A 15,694-nucleotide genomic window follows, 5' to 3' on the forward strand; every position below is an offset into this window, starting at 1 on the left:
GCTTTCCAAAGAATTACATTTAGGATTTATACCAGGTTTCAGTTGGTGTGAGTCTTTGTGCCCAAAACTGGGTGCCAGAATATGCACTAAGCACTATTCTATAAAGAAAGCTCAGCCCACATCACCCTTTATAGAATAGTGTCTGAGCATAACATCTTTCTGATGCCTACTTTTCAGCACCATTTACTGAATCCAGCCCCATATGCAACAACACAACTCCCCAAATTGTGGCTCATTAGGTTCATCGTAGAAGTTCCACCTACACCCCTACCTAGCTCAACCCCTGGAGCAGACTCTGTTCTCTTCAACTGCCCCCTCCCCCCAAGTTGCATAGGCCTTTCTGGTCCAAAGTACCACTCATCAATACTCTGACTCCACTATGCTGTGTAGGCCTGTTGGTGTGTTTCTGGCAGAAAGGAGCTAGTTATTGTTACCTTCCTGTTAGCCACAGTGCCAGAACGAAGGGGCACTGAAGGTCTGATTCAAATGTCAAGCATTTGTAAGGTCTGCCACGACTGAGCCGTGATGGGAATAGGGGAAGGCTGAGTGTGTAAAGGGTTGTGTTAGCTCTTGTGAGGTAGGGAGCTAAGAGGTCCAATCATTATCAGAGTGGGGGGCCTTGAAGGTTAGATGATAGGTGCTGGTTGTACATTGCTGTACCTCAATGTGGTTTAAGTTAACTTTCTTATGAGGAGGATTGTGTTAGCCTGATTAAATCTTAATGTATTAGATGGAGTCAATAATGCCCCATTCAATTCTATTAGCTATTATAGCAAATTAACCCTATGTTCCCTTAGTATATAGACCCTGTATGTTAGTCATGTAATTAATAATTCTGCATTTTTTAAAAAATTTATCTTGCATCCAGATTTCTTATTACTATAAGCGCAAATCAAATCTAAGACATGAAATTCACAGCTTTCTAACTTCAGAATAGGTACAGCTTATGCCTTCCACTTTTGCTAGTATTAAACATAGCTAATTTGTATTCAAGATATAAAGAGGCAAGAAGATTAATGTATGATCTTTATCATAACATTATTCAAAACTTGCACTCCAGCTAGCTTTGACACTTTCATCAAACCCTTCCCCCTCCCTCCCCACTCCCCATCAAGCTCTCCTTTACTTGACCATCCTGCCTCGGAAATATTTTGCAAACTGTCCTAACAAAATATGGAAATAGTCTTTAATGTTGTTGTACAGGCACATCAGAGTAAACATTGTGGATTTTGGTCAGTAATGATGTATCCATAAAATAAAAAGACATACAGATCTCAGTTTGGTTGAGTTACCTCTTAAATTTCTCTAAATGTAGGGTTACAAAACTTGCTCTGTTAAAAAGCTAGTACATGAAAATAGATAGCTAAAAAACATCTTGAACTCTGTTATTATAAGGTTTCACTCATTCTGCATGGATGGCAGAACGGTGTAAAAAAAAAAAAAAGAAGCTCTTTTTGTGTACTGTATACATAATATGTGCCATTGAACATCACATTAATCACAAACCACTAAGTGGTGCCCCTGGTGGATTCAGGAACTTAAGCATATAGGTTGTATGAATGTTGCACACAGTTTTGATAAACTGAGGTGGAATCCAACATTTCTTGCATGAATGCCTGTATAATGTGGCGATAGCTGTGAGAAAAGAGGAACCCAGCATCTAAGACCCAACACAATGAAAATGCAATGAATTGGAATGCCTCACAGATCATAGCAGAATCAGAGTTTCCAGCAAGGAAAATCTTTCATGGTGAATTAAGTGGTGGAGGAAGACAAATGGTGATGAAAATAGGTAGGCACAGATCACAAATGCTGGGCTCAGAGCTCACTGCTGAAGATTTAAGAACCTTAGCTAAAGCTATGCAGAATAGAATGTGGAAAATTGAATTTACTAAACAATTAAGCACTGAATTAATCTACATCCCGCACAGTTGAAAAGTGGGGGATGGAGCTGAGCAGAGCTGAATAAATCAGTAGAGCTCATTAAAAGATAGTGAATATATCAGGTCTGTTGTTGCATTTAAAAGGGACAGTTTCTTGCATAATGAAGCATAATTCTTTAGTTCCAAGTCACCTTATTTTTCAGAGTTGTACTTTTAATCAGATTAATCAACACATTTCTGCTGAGCAGAGTCTCCTACTCTATATTTTAGCTTGTATACTACAGCTTTTCTATTAATTCCAAGTCAGATCACTAGTCAACATAGTAGTGAGGGGCACATAATAGAATGAGTGTGCCCTGGAGATGTCACTCCTAGGATCTGATGCATCCCAGAACTCCCACGGGTTCCTGCAACCTCCCACATGTCTTGCTGGTCTTTTGTTCAATTACAGTTAATGCAATAGTTTGCCATTTTCTCCTTCTAATTATATTTTCAAGTGGGATTTGTAGCACATAGAAAAACATCCTTTTGCATGTTGAGGCACCAGGGCTTTGTGCCTGGCATTGTCTGTCCCCTGGGTGCTGTACCATTCTTTTCCCCCAGCTCTGAATAAACAAGTCCCCCTTTTAAAGCTGCAGTTATACAAACTTCTGCATTAACTGTTTGCATTCTGAGCATGTGTTCCAGATTACCTCTTACAACCTGCTTCTGGTATGCTGCAGAGGGCATTATTTGTTAAAAGCATTTCTTTCTCAGTTCACACATCTTCCTTTCAATCACAGATTTGGTAGATCAATTAACACACTTTAAAACATAACCATAATAGCTGTTTATAATATTCATATGGCAGTGCATTCCTTTCATTGCATTTAAATTCAAGCATGAAGTCCAAAGGCCCAATAAACAAGATAATAAAGATGGGGTCTTTTTCATCTTGTTATATGCAGGTTTGTGTTTTAAACTAGCCTTGAAAGTACTAGTGAAACTGTCGGGATGTCAGCCTTATTTCAGTATTTCTCTCTCTCTATATATATTCATGTGAATGTGTTTTCAGTGGAAGAGTACTGTTTAGTAGTAGTTTTAGGGGAGCATATTGGAGGAGTGGCCTAGTGGTTAGAGCACTGGTCTAGACATCCAGAGGTGGCTAGTTCAAATCCCACTCTTGCTCCTTGTGATCCTGGGCAAGTCACTTAACCCTCCATTGCCTCAGGTACATAATTAGATTGTGAGCCCTCCAGGGACAGAGAAATACCCAGTGTACCTGAATGTAAATCATCTTGAGCTACTACTGAAAGGTGTGAGCAAAATCCAAATAAATAAATATTATACAATTTGCATAGACACAGGCTCTTCCATAATGCATAGAAAGGCTGTGTAGGATGACCAGTGAATCACTGTGATGTTTTTAAAAATGAACACTAAAAGCTAATTAAAACCTTTTCTGGTGATAAAGGGATATTTGGGAGGAGTGTTGCCATGATTGTTTTCCCTAAGAATTTAATTTACAGCCAATTTTTCCTATCTGAATGCTACTTTCAAATGCACTCGGTGATAAGAAGCAACATCTGTTTTTCTGTTCAATAGTACAAGAAGGCCCTGCATGGGGCAGTGTGTACACAGTCCATGTGACGCCATTGTTGTTCGCATTGCTTTTTTTGTCCCAGTGCCTGGTCCATTTGCCACATACCATCCGGCAAACAGCTGACACATATTGGCTATTATGGACCAAGGCCTAATTATTAATGAGGTCTTAAAAGCTCTTCCATGTTTGTCTTCCCTGATGAATCGAAAGCCTATATAAATTGCCGTACTACAGACCTGCATTCTCACTTGTATTTTGCACAGCAGCAGGCTGCTGTGCCAGAGGGTTTGTTGATGCTAAAAATATAGTTAGAACCAAGTGGCTGTTATTTTGCTCCATTCCCTGGAATGTTTCTGTTTTCTATGGTAATAGAGCATGTGATTATTCGTAAAGTAATTCTTCATGGTTTAGTTTATATTAGCTTAGAGAGAGAGAGAGAGAGAGAGAGCTCAGATTCATTCATTAGTATTGATCTATAGGAGAATACCTGACATTCATGTTTCTATTGCATGATCCTTGTTAGGTCTTGCTTTGTAGTGACTAGTATAATTCCCTTTTTTTGTTTCTCCATTTTTATTTCCATTTTAATTCTCTCTTCACAGCCATCATGGAGCAGAGACCATGATGATACAGCATCAACACGTTCTGGGGGTACTCCTGGACCCTCTAGCGGAGGGCACACGTCGCACAGTGGGGACAACAGCAGTGAACAAGGTAGGGTTAATTTTTTTTTTGTTGGTTTTGTCAATGCGTTGAATGTAGTAAATCTGGAACTAAGATTTTCCAATCAGAAATACTTAAGCGGTTTTATTTTATTGATGTATATTAAAAAAAATATTCTTCAATGTCTTTTGCCAGCAAAGTAGATTTGCATGTTCATATCTGATAGATGCTATCAGCCTGATACAAATTTGATTAGCATGTGGGCTGACCTTGCAGTATGTGTTGCATATAATTGTGTGTGTGCATGTGTGTGTATATATATAATAAGTGTTGCCATAGTGGGACAGACCAAAGGTCCATCAAGCCCAGTATCCTGTTTCCAACAGTGGCCAATCCAGGTCACAAGTACCTGGCAAGATCCTAAAACAGTACAATATATTTTATACTGCTTGTCCTAGAAATAAGCAGTGGATTTTCCCAAATCCATTTAATAATGGCTTATGGACTTTTCTTTTAGGAAGCTATCCAAACCTTTTTTAAACCTGCTAAGCTAACTGCTGTTACCACATTATCTGAGAACAAATTCCATAGTTTAATTACACGTTGAGTGAAGAAATATTTTCTCCAATTCAATTTAAATTTGCTACTTTGTAGCTTCATTGTGTGCCCCCTAGTCCTAGTATTTTGGAAAGCGGTAAGCAAGTGATTCACCTCTACCCGTTCCACTCCACTCATTATTTTATATACCTCTATCATATCTCCCCTCAGCCTTCTTTTCTCCAAGCTGAAGAGTCCTAGCCATTTCAGCCTTTCCTCATAGGGAAGTCGTCCCATCCCCTTTATCATTTTCATTGCTGTTTTCTGTACCTTTTCTAATTCCAAATATATATCTTTTTTGAGATGCGGTGACCAGAATTTCACAGAGTATTCAAGGTGCAGTCACACCATAGAACAATACAAAGGCATTATAACATCCTCGTTTTTATTTCCCATTCCTTTCCTAATAATACCTAACATTCTATTTGCTTTCTTGCCGCCGCAGCATACTGAGCAGAGGGTTTCAAGTATTGTCAACAATGACTCCTAGATCCTTTTCTGACTCGGTGACTCTAACGCAGAACCTTGCCATCATTGTAACTATAGTTTGAGTTCCTGTTTCCCACATGCATCACTTTTCACTTGCTCACATTAAACCACTCATCTATCATTTGGATGCCAGTCTCCAGTCTCAGTAAGTTCATCTGCAATTCTTCACAATCCTCTTGCGATTTAACAACTTTGGCAATTTAATTTCCTCACTAGTTATTCCATAGCATGATCATTTATAAATACGTAAAAGCAGCGTCCCAACACAGACCCCTGCGGAAACCCCACTATTTACCCTTCTCCATTGAGAATACTGACCATTTAACCCTGCTCTCTGTTTTCTATTCTTTAACCTGTTTTTAATCCACAATAGAACACTACCTCCTATCCCATGACTCTCCAATTTCCAATTTACACACATACACACATGGTTGAAGTATACATGGTGTAAAAATGAGCAAAAAATATGTGAAGACTTTGTTCTTATTTAAGGAAGTGCAATTTGTGTAACATTTTTGTAAAATTGTATATTATATAATTATATTATTTTAGATTTCAAAAGTGCAGTGCATAACTAAGGGGACCTTGTCAGTCTTCTCTTTTCTTGAAGGATGCAATTACTGTTTATGATATTTTTATAATATCAAACTGTACATATACCTTTCCGTAGCAATAAGATGTGTTTGCTACCTCATAAGAACATAAGAATAGACATCTAGCCTAGTATCCTGTTTCTAACAGTGGCCAATCCAGGTCACAAGTACCTGGCAGAAACTCAAATAGTAGCAACATTCCATGCTACCAGTCCCAGGGCAAGCAGTGGCTTCCCCATGTCTGTCTCAATAGTAGACTTTGGACTTTTCCTCCAGGAACCTGTCCAAACCTTTTTTTAAAACCAGACATGCTAAACACTGTTACCACATCCTCTGGCAATGAGTTCTAGAGCTTAACTATTCATTGAGTGAAAAAATATTTCCTCCTATTTGTTTTAAAAGTATTTCCACTTAACTTCATTGAGTGTTCCCTAGTCTTTGCACTTTTTGAAAGAGTAAAAAATTGATTCACTTCTACTCATTCTACTCCACTCAGAATTTTGTAGACCTGAATCATATCTCCTCTCAGCTGGCTTTTTTCCAGAGCACTCAAAATTTTAAGCTGAATTTTTACTTACCATGGACTGTATGTAATACTGTGGAGTGACTTAAAAAAAAAGTATCCTGTGCATAAAAAATAATGCAAAATGCATTGAAATGCACAAAATCATCAATTTTCAGGTATTTTGTGCTTATTTTTGTTAAAGTGCACTTCTTGAAGTCACTTCACAAAAATACACTTTGTGGTAATACCTTTTTTACAAAGTTTGCTTCACATGAAAATATATGTAAATTTTGCATTAATGACTGCAATTCAAAATCATTGAAAGGAGCTCACTAATGCACTCAAAAAAATTTAACAATGGGCATGCAACAAAGGCTTCAAGTGCCTGTTTTCACAGAAAAATAGCTATACTGAGATGTGTAGTTGTTTTTCTGATAGCTTGCTAAAATAAAAGTCCACACAACAATATCATAAAATGAAAAGGCACATTGTCCCAAATTGAAAACTTCCTCAGACCCCCCCCCCCCCCCTTCCCCTGTGGCCCATAAGGCCTGACACCCTCCTTTCATCCCTAGTATGGGGCTAAAGCATTTTAAACCACTTTCCTGCAGCCTTGCCCTTTACCTAAATACAATTGAGGCAGGTTCGTACTGACCATTGGAACATTAAGGTTGGTTCCTGAGAGCCCAAAGCACTAGGGAGCCTACTCTCCTGTAGCTGCCATCAAATTTAATTCGCGTTTGATAGATGGTAGGGGCCCATGACCCTTATTGCCATGAGGGCCCAGTTCATTATCCAGGCCCCTGAATTGAGGGTTAGGCCACCCCTTGCCCCCACTCACCCCAAGGGATCCAAGGGGCAGTGGAGGCAAGACCAAACCTCACTCTCATACCCTGCAGCTGCCTATGCCAGAATTGTGCCGTGGACTCCGTAGACTGTCTCACAGTACTGCTGATAGTGGTCAGGTTGCTAATTAAGTGCACTTTGGGAGATAGTTTGTAGATTAAATATATGACAGACAAGAGAGAGAGAGCTCTTTTAGACCTAATACTCAGTAGAACATAGGATATGGTGCAAAAATAAAGGTGTTGAGGCCACTTGACATTATGGACCACAACACAATCAATTTTAACTTGGCTGGATGGAGGACACAAGGGAAAAGTACTGTACTAGCTTTTCATTTTCAAAAGGGAGATTGTGACAAAAAGAGGAAAATAGTGACAAAAAACTAAAAGGAGTAGTTTAAAGGTAAGAGTTTGTCGGGTACAGACATTGTTTAAAAAAGAATGACTGTGGTCATGTTTAAAAATTAAGATGAAGAAAGCAATTCTACCTAATTAAAGGGGTCTTTTACTAAAGCTTAGCTCAAGTTATCTGCAGGGAGGGCATGTTTTATTTCTATGGGCCCTGCTGCAGATAAGTCGCGCTAAGCTTTAGTAGAAGGCCCCTGAATGTCTTCCAAAGTCAAGAAAGCATGAAAAACCATAGGCTCTGACAAGTAAAGTGCAAAGCATTGGTAAGGCAAGGAAAAAGAGAATTTGAAAGAATGTTTGCCATAGAGGCAAAAACTCATAATAAATGCTTCTGCAGGTATATAAAAGGCCTGCCAGGAAGTTGGTTGGATCCTTAGTTATCAAGGACAAGGCCCTAGTGGAGAGTGTAAATGTATTCGTTTCATTGGTATTTATTGAGGAAGATATAATAGAAATACCCATGCCAGAAATGGTATTTAATTATGAGATTTGGAGAAAATGAGACTAATCTCAGTGAACCAATAATGCAAATTAACAAAGTAAAGAGTAGGAAATCATTTGGACTGGATGGTATACATTCTAGAGTATTGAAAGAACATAAAAATGAAATTCCCAAACAACTATTTGTAATTTATAGCATGGTACCTGAAGATTGGAGGATGGTCTACGTAGCACCAGTTAATTTCCTCAATAAACATATAGATTAAAAAAAAGGGTTCCGGGGGTGGTCCGGGAAACTACAGACCAGTGATCTTGGCATCAATGATGGGCAAAATGTTCAAAACAGTAGAAACTATTACAAAGAATAGCATTAACTGATATATAACCATGGATTAATGGGACAGAGCCAACCAACATGGATCTAGCCAAGGGAGGTCTTGCCTCACCAATCGGCTACATTTTTTTGAATCATGAATAAAAATGTGGATAAAGGTGAGCTTCTTGATATGGTATACCTGGATGTTCACAAGGAGTTTGGGAAAAAGTCTCTTATGAGAGTCACCTGAGGAAATTAAAATGTCATGGGACAGGAGGCAGTGTCATGAGAAGTGGTTAAAAGATAGAAATCAGAGAGTAGGAATAATTTGATCAATTTTCTTAGAGGAGAAGGGTGAATAGTGGAGTGCCTCAAAAATGTGTACTGCATCCAGTGCTTTCTAAAATATTTATTAACTTGAAATGGCAATAATTTGCAGATGGCACAGCATTATTCAAAGCTGTCAATTCACAAACAGATTTTGAAAAATTGTAGCAGGACTGGGCATCCAGATGGCAGATAAAATTAAATGTGGACAAGTGCAAAGTGATGCATATAGGGAAGAATAACCCAAATTATAGTAATAATATGCTGGGTTCCACATTAAGGGCCATGTTTACTAAGGTGCGTTAGCGTTTTTAATGCACCTACAATTAGCATGCATGGTAACCGTGTAGGCGCCTAGAGGGATATTGTAGGCTCATACATGGTTAACGCGCATTAAAAACGCTAACGTGGCTTAGGAAACAGGGTCCTAGGAGTCACTACCCAGGAAAAGGACTTATGGATTTTCAAGGGCAATTCATTGAAATCTCTGCTCAATGTGTGGCAGTGGACAAAAATTCAAACAATGCTAGGAATTATTTGGGAGTAAGCAGCATAGAATCTGTCTATTTTATGAGATCTTTCCAGGTACTTATGACCTGGATTGGCCACTGTAGGAGACAGGATACTGGGCTAGATGACATTTGGTCTTACCCAGTTGGTAGTTCCTACGTTCTTTCAACAGGAGGAAGAAAGGTAAGGGGGAGCATTGTAGTGATATGCAAATCATATTTTCATAAACTAGAAGATAGTATTTTCTATACAAACAGAACCCTAGTACAAGCAGTTATGATATAAAATTTTAAGGAAGGGCTGACTCGATGGATCATTGACTGAGCAGCATACTGCCGTGCAGGGGATTTGGGTTCTGTTCCTAGATCTGGTCTACTTCTTCCCAGGCTTTCTGGGACTAGAGATGCCCTGAACAAACATTCACAGCCATTTTGGCGGAGGAATAAGGAGTTCATTCATCATATTACTGCAACACCTAGTAGCTGGATTTAGGGAACAGGATTGCAGGGCTTGAGAGAGAGAGCTATGGTGCATGGTCCCGTACTGAAGACTATGGTGTCATTGTTAAGGAATATAAAATAATGGGAGAATCCGTACATCATTATGGATGACATCTTATGGTGAAAGATCTTAGCCCTGCTTCCAAGTGAGCAGAAATCTCAAAGGAAAATTGCTGTCTCCCACCCAATTCCTGTTTTGAAAAGCAAGCATTCTATTAACCTGTGGACAAAGTGACACTGGCCATTCAAAAGCAACATTTACATGAGAGGGTTTATGCAGTCATTAAAATTTGGAGAAGGCTGCTAAACTGTTCTGAGTGCTGGTGTGCTGTGGCAGAGGACTTGAGTTTGTTACATCTAGCTTTGATATTATCTGCAAGTGTAAAAATATTTTAAAATGATCAAAATTATTCCTGTGGGAATTAAAGGGAGATGCATGATTATAGCAGCACTTAAGAGCTAGACTTCCAGTAGATGGAAAAGGGAATGACTGTATTCATATCTAAGGCTTTAGGAGACAAAAGGGATCTTTACTAAAGTCTAGTGAAGTTTTGCTTTTATTGTATGATATTTGTGAAACCTCTGCAGTAACTATTGGCAGCATTACAAGCATCTGCCAATGCAGTTAATTCAGAGAAAATACACTTACCTCCAAGTTCTGTATTGGTTGCCCAAAGTTAGGTGCTCAGTTTTGGATACCGATTGCAGATTTGCACATGAAGTAATTATCTAATTCCTTATCGTCTTTCCGGACCGGCCCAGCATGACTGGTGGGTTGTGCATGCCTTCCAGCAGGTGGAGACTGAGAACATTGAAACTTGACAGCCAATAAGAACCCAGCTCGGCTCCTTCAAGCCTCAGTATTCTCAGTCTCCAGCACGTGATAGATGTGGTGAGCCCTTCAGTCTCATTCTTTCTATTTCTGTTTTCTGTGTAAAACAACAAAAAAAGGGGGGTCTGCTTCTCTCTCTTCATTTGTTTCTCTTTCATTCGCTGTGCACCGTTTGGGTTTATTTGGCTGGCAGAGGCTGAGGCCCATATGGGTTCTCTAGTGCCTCAGGGGTGTAAACTCAGGTGGCCAGGTCCCACCTCCCTTCTCTCTCCCAGACCTGCCGGTTTGTCTGGTGCTCTTTTGTCAGCCTCCACCCCCTTCGAGGGAAGGGTGTTGCAGGACTGTGGGGAGCAGTCATGTTTGGAAAAAAAAAGACATGTTTCTTCTGCCTGCACGGAGCACAGTTTAAAAAAAAAATTTAAAGAGAGAAAGTGAAAAGACCAATGCTTCCCTTTCCTTGTCTGTGCTCCTTCAGTGACGGTTTCCCCTCAGATGTTTACCGGGCTTTCGTGGCTGAAAAGTTGAAATAGTGTTCTGTCTGTTAGCGGTGTGGTCTCTTCGCCACGGGTGTCTGTAAAATTTGTACCGCAACAGATCCGGTGGCACCAGCGTTGTCGGGAGGTGCAGGGGCAAAAGCTTTGTTGGGAACGTCTGCTATTTTGAATCAGTCTCCCGCTGTAAATCAAGCTGCAGAGAAGCCTTCACGCCGAGCTGTTTCAGACTCGGGGGGGGGGGCGGAGTTTGAGTCAGCATAGGGAGGGGTCCCTGAAGGGGGATTCCCTCTGGAGTTTGTTTTGGCTATGTACAAAGCCTTTTTATTGAAACAGTCCTCTCCCCTTCCTCTTGTGGTACCAGAAGTGTCTAAAGGAACCCATCCTAGTGCGGAGGTCCAGAGTTTCCTGGGAGGACCTCGAAGATGACATGGAATTGGCAGCTGACCGGTTGTGACAGATGTTGAAGGTCTGGACATGGAGACAGAGGATTTAGAAGGTGAGAACAGAAGTTTTTCAATTATGGAGTACTTGCCTCCAGGGGAGGATCCTTCTGTGGCAAGGGTCTTCCATAAGGAAGATTTACAAGACCTCATTGCATTAGTAGTGAACACTTTGAATTTTGATGAGGTCCCAGAGGCTATGGAGCAGCACAAATTTGACTCATTGGTTAAGGGGGTCCACAAGTCGGGCAGAACTTTCCCTATGCATCAGGACATTTGGGATATTTCCAAGCGCAGTGGGTTTACCCAGATGCTCCGTTCAGGTTAGTACTCCATGATTCGTCTCTATCCGATGCCAGAGCGGGATAAAGACTGGCTTAAGCCCCTGGTAGTAGATGCTGTGGTTTCCGCAGTGACTAAAAAGAATACTGTACCACTAGATGGAGGAATGGATCTCAGGGACCCTCAAGATTGCCGAATTGATACACTTTTGAAGCATTGCTTTGATGTTTCAGCCTTGGCAGTGCAGGAGGCTATTTCTGGGGCTGGCTTTGGTAGTGTGGGTGTGCTTTCATTGGTCAGAAAGAGTGTTAGGGATTTGGATGATTTGTCCTTAGTGGACCAGGAAGTAGCCAAGATTGAGATGGGGTTGGCTTTTTTTGTCAGATGCTCTTTATGACTTGCTATGGGTATCAGCTAAATCTATGACCCTAGATGTAGCAGCACGTTGGATCCTGTGGCTTCATGGCTGGTTGGCAGTTGCGGCTTCGAAGTCAAAATTGAATAAGTTCCCTTTCAGGGGATTCTTGCTGTTTTGTGATGAATTGGACAAGTTGGTAAAGAGTTTGGGAGAGTTTAAAGTACCTTGTCTTCCTGAGGATCGGCCAAAGCCCTTTAATTGGGGTGGTTTGGCCTTTCGAGGATGAGGACGTTATTCCAGGCATTATCGTGTAGGCAGAGGAGCTTGTTTTCAGAGGTCTTATTACTATCAGCGTACGCAGTCCTTTCGTGGGAGATGAGGAGGAGGTCGAGATGGTGGTTTTCCTCCTGAGCTCAAAGTCGTCTTGCGCAATGAAGGTGTGCGGGCCTAACCTCCAGTTCCAGTAGGTTCCAGATTAAGGGATTTGTTGGGGAGGTGGGCCCAACTCACTTCACACCAGTGGATCCTTGAGATTATTTGTGACAGGTATTCTCTAAAGTTTGCTCATCCTCTTCCAGATGGCTTTTTACAGTCTTCGTGTTGTTCTCAAGTGAAGATACTAGCGGTGAAAGAGACTTTGAAAAGACTAGTGAGTTTATGGTCAGTTTGTCCAGTTCCAGATCTTGAGCAAGGCACTGGCAGGCACTCCATTTACTTTGTTATTCCAAAGAAAGAGGTTTCCATTCGTCCCATTCTAGATCTCAAGCGGGTCAATCAAGTGCTTCTCGTATTACCTTTCTGCGTGGAAACCTTAAAGTTGGTTATTGTGGCCATTTGCTCTGGAAAATATCTCACAGCGTTAGACCTGATGGTTTGCATATTCTCATAAGGCTGGCACACCAGCGCTTCCTTTGTTTTGCTGTTCTCGGCCTACATTTTCAGTTTTGTGCGATGCCCTTCGGTCTACAACGGCTCCAAGAATATTTACCAAGATTATGTTAGTGGTAGCGGCTGCGCTTTGACAGCAAGGGATTCTGGTTCATCCTCTTATGGACAATTGGTTAATTCAGGCAAAGTCGTATCAGGAAAGTTGCGAGGTGACAGCAAAGGTAGTGCGGTTCTTGTAGTCCTTAGGCTGGGTGATCAATCCGCTCAAGAGCCGTTTGGTGCCTTCCCAGACCTTGAATTATTTGTGGGTCATGTTCGACACATTAGCAGGATGATGTATCTTCCGTTGGCACGTATTGTCAAGTTGCAGTCTCAGGTCAGAGATCTGCTAGATCAGATGCCCCCCCTCCCTGTACATAGGATTATCGTCAGGTTTTGGGGTCTATGGCGGCGACAATAGAAGCAGTGCAGTGGGCCAGAGCTCACATGCACAGTCTCCAGTGCTCTTTTCTTTCCTGATGGTCACCTCAGATGGATTCCTTGGGGGTCAAACTGCCTTTTCCAACAGAAGTACGCCAGAATCTACATTGGTGGCTCAACAGCAACAATTTGTCCAAGGGAATGAGGTTGGATCCTCCTTGTTGTACGGAGGTGACTATGGATGCCAGTCTCTCCGGCTGTGGAGCCCACTGTATAGGTCAACCAGCTCAAGGGCTCTGGTCAGTGGAGGAGACCTCTCTTTCCATCAGTCTGTTGGAAACCAGAATGATTTGCTTAGCGTTGATTCACTTTTGCAATCTTATAGAGGGCAGAGTGGTCAGAGTATTGTCGGACAACACTACAGCAGTGGCATATCTAAACCGGTAAGAAGGAACAAGAAGTCTCACTCTGCAGCGAGAGATGGCAGTTCTTCTAGCATGGGCAGAAGACCTGTCAGCATCACATGTAGCAGGAGTGCTCAGTGTTCAGGCGGACTACCTCAGTTGACAGATGTTGGATCCAGGGGAATGGTCTCTCAGCCCTGAGGCATTCGACATAATAGTTCACCGGTGGGATATTCCGGTGATGGACCTGATGGTGACTCATTGCAATGCCAAAGTACCACACTTCTTCAGTTGCAGAAATGAACAGAACTTGGAGGGTCTTGATGCTCTCCTCCGTCCGTGGCCATTTGGACTTCTGTACGTGTTTCCTCCCTGGCCTCTGATAGGTCAAGTTGTTCAGAGACTAGAAGAACACGTAGGTCAGGTGATCCTAGTAACTCTGGATTGGCCAAGATGTCCATGGTATGCGGATCTCCATCGGCTGCTTGTAGCTTCTGGACTTCATCTTCCGGACTCAGTCAGTCTGTTATCTCAGGGGCCGGTGCTCATGCTGAATCCAGCTCGATTTTGTCTTACGGCCTGGTTCTTGAGAGGGCTAGGCTCAGAAAGCATGGACACTCGGCAAGCGTGATAGATAATATGTTGCACTCTCGCCGTCGGTCTACTTCCTTTACTTATGTGCGCATCTGGCGGATTTTTGAAGCCTGGTGTGCAGATCGGGAATTCTGTTCTTTGCATGCTTCTGTTCTGCAAGTATTAGAATTTCTTCAGAATGGTTTCCAAAAGGGCTTGGCCATGGCTTCCCTGAAGGTTCAGATAACTGCGTTGTCTTTTTTCCAAAGTCTATTCAAAGTCAGGTCCTTGGCTAGTCATCAAGATGTGGTCCGGTTTCTGAGAGGGGTCAATTTATTGCTCCCTCCGCGGCATTCTCCCTCTCCCTTTTGGGATCTTAATTTGGTCCTCTCGGTACTTGTTCATCCTCCTTTTGAGCCGCTGTCTTCCATCTCCGTTAAGGACCTTACCCTGAAATTGGTGTTCTTGGTAGCCATTTCGTCGACGAGATGCGTGTCTGAATTACAAACTCTTTCCTGTAGATCTCCTTTTCTGGAGTTTTTGGAGGATCTTGTAATTTTGTGTACAGAGCCTTCCTTTCTACCGAAGGTTTTGTTGTCCTTTCATATTAATCAGTCCATAATTTTGCCGTCTCTGGGGTCTTCCTCAGCATTTCTTGTGCAGGCTCGATGTCCGGAGAGTCTTGCGTCAGTATGTCAAGCGGACTGACAATTCTTGGTGGTCAGACTATCTTTTCATTTTGCTTGGAGGTGGACGCAAGGGTTTTGGCAGCATCTAAGGTCACAGCAGTATCTAAAGCCACTTTAGCCAGGTGGATTAAGGAAGTCATTGCCTCGGCTTATCTGCTCAAAGGTAAAACTGTTCCAGATAGCATTAGAGCTCATTCTGCTAGAGGTCAAGCTGTGTCCTGGGCATAGAGTACTTTGGTGTCTCCAGTTGACATTTGTAAGGTGGCTACCTGATCTTCTTTGCATTTCTTTGTTCGCCATTATAGAGTGGATGTACAAGCGCGTCGAGACATGGTGTTTGGTCGACGAGTCCTCTTGGTGGGGCTGCTTCGGTCCCTCCCTTAAGTGACTGCTTTGGTACTTCCCACCAGTCATACTGGGCCAGTCTGGAGGGACGATAAGGAAGGAGAAATTAGGTCCTACCTGCTAATTTGCTTTCCTTTAGTCCCTCCGGCCCGGCCCAGCCCAGCTCCCTCCCGCTGTAGTTGTTTTTATAGTTGTATTATCGTTGTATTAAGTGAAGAATTGGTTCCGTTTTGTTTATCTTTCTGTTTACCTTTTCTAATGGAACAATTAAAAAAAAAAAAGATAAACACAGAGAGAGAGAGAGACATCA

The 15,694-nt window shown here is 41.8% G+C and overlaps 1 protein-coding gene across 3 annotated transcripts in view; it reads left to right on the top strand.

Annotated features, from left to right (window-relative positions):
• The window catches only part of MEIS1 (Meis homeobox 1), a 385,764-nt gene that overhangs the window by 67,054 nt on the left and 303,016 nt on the right, over positions 1–15,694 (top strand). For all 3 annotated transcript variants that reach the window (XM_030196365.1, XM_030196366.1, XM_030196367.1), the window contains exon 7: positions 4,068–4,179. In XM_030196365.1, coding sequence (XP_030052225.1) covers positions 4,068–4,179 — 112 coding nt within the window. The remainder of the gene's footprint in view (positions 1–4,067; positions 4,180–15,694) is intronic.

The sequence above is a fragment of the Microcaecilia unicolor genome, chromosome 3 (genome assembly GCF_901765095.1).
Source record: "Microcaecilia unicolor chromosome 3, aMicUni1.1, whole genome shotgun sequence".
NCBI lineage: Eukaryota > Metazoa > Chordata > Amphibia > Gymnophiona > Siphonopidae > Microcaecilia > Microcaecilia unicolor.